The sequence below is a fragment of the Poromitra crassiceps genome (assembly GCF_964638095.1).
Source record: "Poromitra crassiceps genome assembly, chromosome: 20".
NCBI lineage: Eukaryota > Metazoa > Chordata > Actinopteri > Beryciformes > Melamphaidae > Poromitra > Poromitra crassiceps.
The window spans coordinates 13,007,558-13,020,411 of record NC_139637.1 but is presented as its reverse complement, the minus strand read 5'-3'; the positions used below and the strand labels follow the sequence as shown (position 1 = coordinate 13,020,411).

The window sequence follows — 12,854 nt, the reverse complement described above, 5'->3', positions numbered from 1 at the left end:
ATCATAACACACACACAACAACAACATGCACTCATACAATACTAATCTGAATAAAAATCTTGATAATTACAGTAATTGGACCAAAATGTTGGCGTTGGTGCAGAGGTATATTATCAGTCTCTATTATGTCAGACACAACCAGACACTTTCACCATTACAATGAATAGGGCAGGAAGCAATGCATTACTCAAGGACTCCCTTATTATACATGGATCAAAGATGTAGCTATCAATCCTGTAGCATCACCCTAAGTTAAACAGTCTGCCACTACAATGTTGATATTTACATTTCATATTATCATTTGTGCCACCTTCTGTTTTTGAAACTATCAACCTACACATGCAAGGATGACATTACTGCGAATTGTCTTGGTGATATTGTAAGATGTGTGTTACATTCAGCTTCACAGAGCCAGTGTGTTTGTTACATTCAGCTTCACAGAGCCAGTGTGTTTGTTACATTCAGCTTCACAGAGCCAGTGTGTGTGTTACATTCAGCTTCACAGAGCCAGTGTGTTTGTTACATTCAGCTTCAGAGAGCCAGTGTGTTTGTTACATTCAGCTTCACAGAGCCAGTGTGTTTGTTACATTCAGCTTCACAGAGCCAGTGTGTTTGTTACATTCAGCTTCATGTGTGTTTGTTACATTCAGCTTCACAGAGCCAGTGTGTTTGTTACATTCAGCTTCACAGAGCCAGTGTGTTTGTTACATTCAGCTTCACAGAGCCAGTGTGTTTGTTACATTCAGCTTCACAGAGCCAGTGTGTTTGTTACATTCAGCTTCACAGAGCCAGTATGTTTGTTACATTCAGCTTCACAGAGCCAGTGTGTTTCATACATTCAGCTTCATGTGTGTTTGTTACATTCAGCTTCACAGAGCCAGTATGTTTGTTACATTCAGCTTCACAGAGCCAGTATGTTTGTTACATTCAGCTTCACAGAGCCAGTGTGTTTGTTACATTCAGCTTCAGAGAGCCAGTGTGTTTGTTACATTCAGCTTCAGAGAGCCAGTGTGTTTGTTACATTCAGCTTCACAGAGCCAGTATGTTTGTTACATTCAGCTTCACAGAGCCAGTGTGTTTGTTACATTCAGCTTCAGAGAGCCAGTGTGTTTCATACATTCAGCTTCAGAGAGCCAGTGTGTTTGTTACATTCAGCTTCACAGAGCCAGTATGTTTGTTACATTCAGCTTCACAGAGCCAGTGTGTTTGTTACATTCAGCTTCACAGAGCCAGTGTGTTTGTTACATTCAGCTTCAGAGAGCCAGTGTGTTTGTTACATTCAGCTTCAAAGAGCCAGTGTGTTTGTTACATTCAGCTTCATGTATGTTTGTTACATTCAGCTTCATGTGTGTTTGTTACATTCAGCTTCACACAGAGCCAGTGTGTTTGTTACATTCAGCTTCATGTGTGTTTGTTACATTCAGCTTCAGAGAGCCAGTGTGTTTGTTACATTCAGCTTCAAAGAGCCAGTGTGTTTGTTACATTCAGCTTCATGTATGTTTGTTACATTCAGCTTCATGTGTGTTTGTTACATTCCTAAAGATTTGGTCAAACTTTCTTTATATGGCACATTTCCTACACAAGGAAGCTCAATGTGCCCCACACACACCCCCCCTTCCCCCTCCCCCGACACACTCACACACGCACGCGTGCACGCACGCACACACACACACACACACACACACACACACACACACACACACACACACACACACACACACACACACACACACACACACACACACACACACACACACAAATATCTCCCCCACAGTTACTTTAAGACTTAAATGAAAATTTTAAGTAATAGGGTTGGATATTTTCTGCTGTTCCAAAAACAAATTCAGAGAGTATTCAGCATTTAGACCACACACTAAAACTGACTTCAGTGAACAATAATGATCATGGATAATATCAGCTGACACTGATAGGTGTTAAGATGTGGTAAGATAAGATAAGATGAAACTGGGTCATTGCAGCAGCATACTAACCCGACGTAGAAGGGAAAATACAATTTGTGTAAATGAGGGTTATTAAACACAACGGACAATTCCAAGGTGTCAAGAATGTGTTTAGTGGGAATGTGGGAATGAAAGCATGAAAAACACGAGTGACGGCAGAGCATACTGAGATGGACAAAAAAGAAAGACAAGAAAAGATGTACTATTTGTATATGAAAATATAGGCCTATCGAAGAATGAGCAAGAGAAAGAAGAGATAAATATGTGAATTTAGAGAAGGTGCAAAATGGGCCTTACATTCCCATTAGCAGGTCTACAGAAAGTCATACTTGAGTACAGAAAGTATAGGTATTCAGATGTGAGTTGTAAAAATAAACGATACACCTTGTAAAATATATTGAAAAAAAAAAAAGTCAAGATGGGGGAAGGGTACGGTCTAGTGTAAGCACTCACGTGTGTGTGTGTGTGTGTGTGTGTGTGTGTGTGTGTGTGTGTGTGTGTGTGTGTGTGTGTGTGTGTGTGTGTGTGTGTGTGTGTGTGTGTGTGTGTGTGTGTGTGTGTGTGTGTGTGTGTGAAGAACATAAAGAAATCCTCTACATTTCTGAAATGAATTGGACATGACTTGGCAATAGAGTGTACATGAAAAAGCAGCGGGGGGACGTGCAGAGAGGGAGAGTCAGAGGGAGAGACTGTGGAGACTAACGAGCTAACCGCAGGGCCTTCTCATGGTGTGCCCATGTGACTGCCTGTGTGTAATTGGGTCAGTCAATAGCCTTGTGTGGCGCTGCTGACAGACAGACAGACAGACAGACAGACAGACTAGTCCACACCACACCACACCACCAGCCAGAGAGAGCTAGCTTACAAGCAGCCAGCTGTCTGCTGAGTTATGGGGTCTGGGAAGAAGCCGGGGGCGGGCCCACCGTCAAACCAGGAGGGGGGAGGTGTCTGAGGCTCGGGGGGGGCGGGCCCACCGTCAAACCAGGAGGGGGGAGGTGTCTGAGGCTCGGGTGGGCGGGCCCACCGTCAAACCAGGAGGGGGGAGTCTGAGGCTCGGGTGCTACAGCGACATCTGAGTTATGTGAAGGGGATCATTTCCATAACAGCATTGAATTTGGCCCGGGTGGAAGTAACAAATTACTCTCTGCGGCTCGAGGTCAGGGAAGGGCAACTGCGGCCCTGGGGTCAAACACCCAAGCCCCCCCCCCCCCCCCCCCCCCCCTCCTCCCAACAAGCCCCGCCCCCTCCCAATTGATTCATAATTCCTCCTTTTAATCTCCTGATTTCATAGTGACACAAATCAAATGGCTGCAGCAGGTTTAGTTTGAAAGGCACAGCAAAGTTTCTGCGATCATACGACACAAGAAGACCTCTAAAAGACATCCATTTGCTACACAACCAATATGCTACTTTGTTACGTTACATTACATTACATTACATTACATTACATGATGTCACTTGGCAGATGCTTTTATCCAAAGCGGCTTACTACAATATCACATTTTGTCAACAGTAGAGAAATCAACTATGCAACATAATCTATGACAGCTACTCTTTGAAGGAATAGAGTAGCACTTGTAGAAAGTCGTTTGAGAAAGAATGAGTAACATTAGTTGGGGGGTTTTTTGAGAAGAGAGAGCAAGATGTTAGTTCAAGACGGGCCCAAGTGGAGGCTGGAGCCTGAAAAGGTGTTTTTAGTCTCCGCCGAAAGATGGGCATTTGAGCCCACGTGGACACGTGGAGGGGCAAGGCGACCTGCACGGGTGGAGGAGCGGAGGGAGCGCTGTGAGTTTCGGAACCTGACCATAGATTGTAGATACGGCGGAGCTGTCTGGTGGACTGCCCTCTGTAGGCCAGTACCAATGTCTTGAATTTGATGCGTGCCGAGATGGGAAGCCAGTGAAGGTCCCGGAAGAGGGGGAGTGACATGAGAGAATTTGGGTTGGTTGAAGACCAGACGGGCTGCAGTGTTCTGGATGAGGTAGCTCAGTGGGGCCAAAAAAAGTCTGTAAAGTTACGATAAATTTTGCTCAGGGAAAAACTGGCATGGCCATTTTCAAAGGGGTCTCTTGACCTCTCACCTCAAGATATCAAATGACAACGGGTTGTATGGGTACCCACAAGTCTCCCCTTTACAATGCATTCGAATATGAAAAATAGAAATGGTGCCATAATAAACCTTGATTATGCAGCTGCAGGTTTGTAACGTTCGCAGTGTTTGAACGAGGCCGTACAAATAACACGATTTTCCACTTTTAAATTACGTGCAGTGAATAGGCTACTATACGCCGGCAGAACCTTCCAAGTGGATACGCCAAAGATGGTAGTTTAAAGTGCATAACCACAGTCTTATTGAAATAGGCCGCTGACAAGTAAGGAAGTAGGGATGGGATGGGTGGACCCCCAGTGAGTTACATGTCTTATGTACGCATGTCTTACACGCGTTGTGTTTTTAACCCTCCACCCAAACCATAACTACCGTAGTTGTTTTACTTGCCTAAACATAACCAGGACCTGTCACCGTTTTCAACCAGGAAATGGCCTCACGCCAGCAGTTATACCGAGTCTTCCCCGCTGCTGCCACCGGGCGGCCTCACGCCAGCAGTTATACCGAGTCTTCCCCGCTGCTGCCACCGGACGGCCTCACGCCAGCAGTTATACCGAGTGTTCCCCGCTGCTGCCACCGGGCGGCCTCACGCCAGCAGTTATACCGAGTGTTCCCCGCTGCTGCCACCGGGCGGCCTCACGCCAGCAGTTATACCGAGTCTTCCCCGCTGCTGCCACCGGGCGGCCTCACGCCAGCAGTTATACCGAGTCTTCCCCGCTGCTGCCACCGGGCGGCCTCACGCCAGCAGTTATACCGAGTCTTCCCCGCTGCTGCCACCGGGCGGCCTCACGCCAGCAGTTATACCGAGTCTTCCCCGCTGCTGCCACCGGGCGGCCGCGACTCAGCTCCCCACTGCCCATTATGCACGTATTTTGAAAACCTGTGTTATGTGTACGCCATATGGTATAAGACCAGGGGTCGAAATGACAATCATGCTGGACTTGTTTGTGTCCCTATAAACATCATTTTGTGGCGCCCTTTTTCTTATTGTTTCATAACACTCGTTAGCCACGTTCAATAGGAAGTTCGTCGTAGCGTTAAAACGTCTCGGAAAGTCTCACATTGGCCTTGCAGAGACTTGCAGATACCCTGCTAAACAAACCAGAAAGCTACACTCTCTGCGCCATTGTGTTCTTACACTCGATACTAGCAGCCTACAGCAAGACATACACTCACCAGACTGTGTAACGTGGCTGTGTGTGTGTGTGTGTGTGTGTGTGTGTGTGTGTGTGTGTGTGTGTGTGTGTGTGTGTGTGTGCGTGCGTGCGTGCGTGCGTGTGTGCGCGTGCGTGCGCGTGTACGTGTGTGTGTGTGTGTGTGTGTGTGTGCGTGCGTGCGTGCGTGCGTGTGTGCGCGTGCGTGCGCGTGTACGTGTGTGTGTGTGTGTGTGTGTGTGTGTGTGTGCGTGTGTGTGTGCGCGTGCGTGCGTGCGTGCGTGCGTGTGTGCGTGCGTGTGTCTACACTAATGAATGTTTACATCAAATGCTGTCAGGCTGAGTGGGCGTCGACTTGAGACCTAGTTTAGGCCTACATTCCTTTCCCGTTAAGTGTTACCAGTTCTTCTCTGCTTTTTTTAGGTTTTCACAGCAATTATGGTCGCGATCCCCAGCAGCTGCCCTAAACCATGGCTGTGTACAGAAACCGGATGACAGGACGAGGCCAGCAGAGCCCTTGTTGTTGTTGTTGTTGTGTTGTTGTTGTGTCGTTGTTCACCCTGCAGCCAGCGCCAATCTGTCTCTTTGCATTGAGAGATCTCAACTTTGAGCTCGAAAGCTTAAAAGTACAGTTAGTGCTATTTACCCGTCTAAATGAGATCGTTTTGGTGTGAGCTGCTGACGTTTGGGGATGTCTGCCTTCTCTTGAATACAATGGAGCTGGATGGCACTCAAAGCGCCCAAGAAACTATGTATATATATATACTGTATACATTTGAAAAACTCAACAGCAATGTCTCTTTCCAGAAACCACGGCCTGGTTAGGTCCTCAATATAATCCACAGATCTTGTGAGCAGTTTCATAGATTTTCTTTTGCCCAAACTACACCTATTAGGCACTAGTCAGCGAGAAAATAGTTGCTGTTAATTTTCATATTCCTCTCTTATTGCTTTCATGTCAGACCTAATTTAACAAGGTTTAAAGCTACAATATGCAAGCCAAGTTAGAGGAAGTGGACTATAGCTCACCCAGATAATCATTTGGCGCTGGGGCAGAAGGTTGTTGGTTCAATCCCTGCCTTAGAATGTGCCTTCAGAAATGTTCACATTATAAGCTGCTTGACCCAGTCAGATAAACAGTTGTTTGTCAATGCTGGTTGTTGGTTCAAATCCCACCAGTCTCGCGCTTTATGTTGTTGTTGTCAGTGTGAACACTGTGTATAAATCGAAAGCTGTAGTCCTCACAGCTCAGCAGGATCAGCAGCTGTGTCTCTGTCTCCACTCGACAGTCTGAGCATGGGTTCGATCCCCGATGGAGGAGACATGTCCTTAACATCACTGAAACACACCAGCTGACAGAGCAGCAGGGCGCCTCCTCCAGGCAGATCCACAGAAACACACAGGTTCAGAGTTCATGCAGCTGTCTGTGGTTTACTCCTTCTTAGAACACGGCTCTCTTGAATACTCGATTCTGATTGGTCAATCAACAAGATTCACCGGTCATTATTTCTCGACAACCGACCGCTGCTCTGCCACACCTGGATTAATCAGTTGATAAGAGCCTTTTGTCAGCAGACACTACTAATTAGGCCAACCAGTTGCAGCTGTGGTGTCTTGTGTGCCAATTACGAATGAAACCGCTTTGTTGTTGAAAACGCTATTAAAAAATCTATTTGAATAATTATTTTTGTCAGATTATTGAATGATTTAGTTGTAGGCCGTGTTCTAAGCGGGATAATGTATAGTGAGGCGGTGATTACTGGGAAATAATGACCTTCAGGTGAATGATTAAGCCCTCCGCCGTAATCACCACCTCACTATACATTATCCCTTACATAACCCCCTACTGATATCTCTGTGGAGGTCAGGGGGGAGACCTCTGACTGAGACTCGAACCCACAACCTCAAATCTTTCACGCAGCTGTCAACCCCTGTGTGCCACAGAGTCTTACAAGGTCAAAACATTGCTGTCAGAGTTTTTCAGTCTTGGGAAGTTGTTCTTCAAAATCAAAGTATTACTGAGACTCAAACCCAGGACCTCCAGACTGTGTGGCAGCTGTCAAGAGCTCAGAGCCACAGGGTCAGTCATGTCAATGATGATGTCTCTCCTGAGGATGAGATGTTCAGCGTGTTCAATAGAGATGGAAAGTGGCTAAGTACAATAAGTAGCCTACGATTTTCAGGTATCTGTACTTTTACTTACTATTTATTTTAATCTGACTTTTTATTTTTACTCCCTACATTTTAACACAACTATCTGTACCTTCTACTCCTTAAATTTTCAAAACAGGCTAGTTACTTTAGTTTTAAGGCATGACAGACAACGATGTAACGTTTGTCTATCTGTCTCGTCTCCTGTACCTTTTTGTGGAATAAAAACATACACAAATTATTCATCAAAGTATCGCCTTTATACTTCAAACATGTTTGAAGGACATCTTTTAATTGTAATAGTCTTTGAATTATATTAATATGATGTGAGTTTCACTTAACTTTGCACAGAAACAGCTGGCAGAAATACTCTTTTACTTTTATACTTGAGTACATTTCAGAGCCTGTACTTTTATTTATTTTTTACTTTTACTTGAGTAAACAAGTTGAATCAGTACTTCTACTTTTACCAGAGTCTTTTGGTAAAAGTGAAATGTTATAATGGTCTCTCCTGATTCTAAATATAACTGTATTGCTTGGTTTGACCAAGTACATCTATTTTTATAAGTATTTTACGAAATGTTTATGGAAAATAAAATGGCGGATGAAATCCCTTGGCTTGTATGCAGCGGGCCCGGAAGTGGGTGTGACTCTGGCTATAAATAATAATTAAATAAAAATGTATGTGTAGTGAATTGAAGTCAATTGGCGCAAACTGAATCATGTGAACTGAATTCATCATTGAGGTGAATTCACGGAAGATCAGAATTCTGAGGGGGGAAAAGTCAGAATCTCAGAATTCGGACTTTATGTCAGAACAGGAAGCCGCACACAAACAGAACATATTAGAAACTGGGTCATTCAATCTGGACAAACAACTTTATTTGTGGTAATGCATCTATACACTGTACATTCAGTCACTGTAGTATATAAGCATAGCTATTTTCAAACATAATCTCATAAAGTCCTTTACTTTACAATATAGTCCGTGTCGTGAGAGAAGGGGAGGGGTGTTGTTGAAGGAGGGATTTGCGGAAAGAGGTGTGAAAAGATGAGGGGAAAACAGGGAGATAGATGAATAAGCCAAGCTTTTTTCTCATACTGTATATGTGGCATTAATAAATGGGAAAGCTTACATTTACCTCTTACATAAAAATATTTCTAAAATTGTAAGGTTTATATAGTATTAGCAGCAGCGTAGGGCGAAAACGATACATGAAGGATGACGGAGGGGGGAGACGGCAAGGTGGCGTGGTCTTGTGTGACCTTTGTATCTTTTTTCTTTTTACCATAGGTCTGCTATTTGATACTGAATATATTGTTAAAAAATATATGAACTGGTGAAAAAAGTCATTCAATATAAAGACTCTACAGTAAAAAAAAAACATGAAAATAATTGGATTAACATCATGTTTATGTAGGGAATATTCTCTTACGCACTGCAATAACTGTTTTTCAAACATCTCAGTTAAAACACAAATTCAAAAAAAGACAGCTATTGTAAGAAAAGATTTCTTTTTGAAAAAGGAAACACCATGTACATATATAATACAATATTGTAAATGAAAAAAAAATATTTACATTTGTAAATTCTTATTCAAATCTTCACACTGGCTAGTATTTGTCTATTAATATGGACTGTTATTGCTGCTTTATTGTCCATTATTTAGCAAAATGATTCTCATTTAGAAAACAATAGTTGGTAAACCACTTTTTTTCTTTTGTATGGGAGAGCAAAGAGCCAATGTCGTCATTTTCTCCCTTCTTTTGTAGAAAACCATGAATAAAGTAAACTACAGATAGGCTATCGACTCCTTTGAGTGTAAAAACAACTACAAAATGTACCAATTTTAGGTCTGCCAAAGTCAGACTCAGTGTCATTCTCTCAACAACATTGCCCTTAGTAATGTTGGATAAGAAATGGGCGTCAACGTAATGCCCTCTTTATTATCCTTGACATGTCCGCCTTTAGACAAGTCATCCAAATGGTGAATAAATGGTAATTCTTTATATACAACCAAGAGTAACAATTTACCATATTGCAATGGTACAAGTGGCTTTTCAAGATTTTCTATAAAAAAATGGTTTCGACATGCATATCATTGATTTCAAATGAAGAGAAAAAAGCGCTTGTTCAAAAAAAGCCTTCAGCGACTTAGCATTTGTTCAATTGTTTTCCGCTTAAAAAAAGGTTAAGAACTGTTTTGTAAACTGGTTGGTTTTAGGAATACTGACAAAAAAAAGGTGGTTTTTCATTGGAAAGCTGCCGACGACGGGGACCGACCACGCCGGAGCACGTCCGACATTTGTCTGACGCAAACCAGCCCCGCACACAACAGTTCCATCATCAGTGTTCCTACTCTGGAAACCTTCCGCCCACTTCCAGGCACTTGAGGTTGTCCAGCATTGCATTTTGAACTTTGTTGTATTATTTAGTTTTTTTAGTTTTTTTTTTTTGCGTGTGCATGTGTAAAGTTTTTCTTATTAACGTTGTTGTAAAACAAGGTTGGTAGTTTTATTCTTGCTTAAAAAAATGATTTTTGCCCCTCTGCTAAATAAGACAAATTGTTTTATATTGCATAACACAATAAAACCCTTACATGTACAGTTATCAATGCCCAATATTGACTATGTATGGCAAACCTTCTCAAATTTCATGCATAAAGAAAATATACGAGTTTTCTATTGAAAAAAGTGAACATAACAGACAAGCAATAATATCCCCACATTAAAAACAACAACAGCCAAAGGAAAATAGCATTAACACAATGTACATTCTGATTGCATTGTACCCACTGTGTAATCGGAGCTTCATAATGTTTGTCTTTTGAATTAAAAAAAATAATAATCTTCCCGAAATTATGCAAAGAGTGTTTCTTCGGATTCCTAAGTGAACTGTATTGTACTGTACTGTTAATGAAGTTTTGAATTTTCTCTTTTCAACAGATTAGTCGCGTGTTAATAGAACCAAAATGCCATTAAGACGGATACTCAAAAGCAATTTTGCATGATGTTTTGCTCTGTTCTGTCAATTTATATTACAAGCAAAAGGGGAGAATGTATTGCCAAAAACATACAGTTTTTCCAACAAACCCAGTCTGCATCAGCAAGCAACAGGTAGAGCCTTTTTCTCTTTCAGTTTATTTACAATACTTTGCCTGGGGAAAACATGACAACAGTATGTATTCAAGATGCATTAGAATCAACAAAAGGCTTACTGGATTGATATAGCAGTCAAGAATAAAGGTGTTTTCAAAGTAAGGTTGAAGACAATAGTGGGAATACAATGCATTATAACAGTATCTTGTTATGACAAAGTGCGATTCATTATTGTAAAGTAAAAAAACAACAACATATATTTATATTTACATACCTTAATTTAATTAAAAATGAACATTTTGTGGTTCTTGCTAAAAGGCGCCACATCCAGCCCTAAAAATCATAGGTATTCAGAGAGGATATTTTGGATGTTAAGTGGAGAAAAGAACATGCTGGCTTTCATTGGTCAAATGTAATAGGAAGAAATGTCACACTAATTGGAGGCGTCTAACCTCAGACCCAGACCCGTCAAAGAGTTTATCTTCAGAAGATAAGACGATAGGGTTTTGACCCAAATGCTTACAAAAACACATGATGACAAGCGATATGTGTGCGGTGTTGCGTGAGCGCGACTTAGTGTGACTTAGCATCGTTGTGAAGGTTGTCGGGCGGCGTCGGACATCGTTGTTATCATCCGAAGCAAGTGCTCACTTAAAAAAAACAAAGGTGCCTCGAACACAGCGCGTTTTCTTTTTTTTCTTTTTTTTTTTTTAAATCTGAACATGGGGCTTAAGAGAGAAAAAAGATCTAGCTGAATGCGAACCTTCTCACCCCCTTTTCACGTAAAAAAATACAACTTCGCAAAATGGACGACGGTAAGGGGAAGAAGAAGAAAAAACGACACGTGGAATCGAACTGGATGCTTCCTCCCCCTCGGCGGGATGGCGACGGCTTCCCGTAGACCTACGAACCACAGCGGCACTGTGGAAAGTTCATTTGCTTGTTGTTTTGTTCATCTTTTTTTCCCATTTCTATTCTTTTTTTTTTGTCATTTTCAAGCTCCGATAGCACAGAGAAACAAAGAAAACATGTTTTTTTTTTCTCTTTACATATCGCTATGTAGTCTCTTAAATAGCTTATAACGTCTTGAAAATCCTCTGTCTTCGTCACGGTGGGGAAGGGGGGCGGAGACCTTTGGGGAACGTGAGCCCGTCCCTGCACGCCGCACCGCCATTGAACGTCTCTTAACAGTTGTATAACTCTAATATAATAATACCATCATCTGTTAGCATTTGTGATCGCAGAAGTCTCTCCGAAATGTCACTGCCTTTTCTTGTCAGAGAAAACACAGGCACAAGCATACTTTGTGCTATACATCTTCTTCCTTTCTTTTTTTGTTTTTGTTTTTCTTTCATTGTCGGTGTCCAGTTTCCGAGGTGCGAGTCAGTGCTTGTCTTCGTAACAAATACTTCCTTGGTGCGTCCGTCGGCCATCTTGCAGCTTGGGACTTTTCCAGTCTTTCGTCAAGGAAACCACCCAAGCACTCAATTGACTTTTCATAGGCATGGATGGAGGGCGAGCCGCCCGGTACGAGGGGGGCGAGGGTTCCGGGCATTTTTGTGGTTTTCGAGGGGCGATCGTGACAAACAACGGTGCTAGGTGGCCGCCCCCGGGGGAAAAAAGTGTGGAGGTGTTTGGGGCTTGATTAGAAGGTGGGGCTTGAGGGAAGGGGGCGGGGCTGGTGGTTGAGTTAGTTGTTGACCGACATGTCCATGGGCACTGCCTCCTTGTCGCTGCTGGCTTTGGGCCACAGTTGCTGCTGCAGCTCCTTGACCACCCTCTCCAGGTGCTCCCGGGCCTCCCGCTCCTGCAGCAGGTCGGCTCGGAGCTGCTCGCGGTCCGCCTCTGCGTGCTGCAGCTTCAGCTGGAGGTCTTCGATCTGGAACAACACAATGCAAAATACGCAATGTTCAATACACAATGTTCAATACACGATATTCAATACCGTGGAAAATATCGCGATATTCTCAAAATATCACGATATTCAACATTATTGAATATCAGCACAAACTTATATAAAGTGACCCATTTGTGACTTCCCCAGATAATTGATCAAATGTGGACCTCCTCACAGAATCCCACGGCCAGTGTGCTTTTACCATTCAGCTGCTTCTCTTTTATACATTTTGAATGCATTTGAGTAACGCACGTCCACTGACCTGTTTTTAGTTCATACACTGCAAAAAATGACAAACTCAGACTTTTTTTTAGCTGAAACTAGGCTTGTCAAAAGTATCGATAGTATCGATAAAAGTCAATACTAACAATTTGAAACGGATGCAATACTCATTTGCAACAGGTATCGATAGTATCGATAAGTATCAATACTAAAAATGTGAAATGGATACAATACTCATTTGCAACTGTATCAATATCAGCAGT

The 12,854-nt window shown here is 42.7% G+C and overlaps 1 protein-coding gene across 1 annotated transcript in view; it reads right to left on the bottom strand.

Moving 5' to 3' along the window:
- Nucleotides 1–8,238: 8,238 nt before the first annotated feature.
- skia (v-ski avian sarcoma viral oncogene homolog a) overlaps nucleotides 8,239–12,854 on the bottom strand; it is an 86,025-nt gene continuing 81,409 nt past the window's right edge. Inside the window, exon 8 of the mRNA XM_083656816.1 lies at nucleotides 8,239–12,351. Within this exon, the coding sequence (XP_083512942.1) occupies nucleotides 12,163–12,351 (189 nt within the window). The 3' untranslated portion in view covers nucleotides 8,239–12,162. The remainder of the gene's footprint in view (nucleotides 12,352–12,854) is intronic.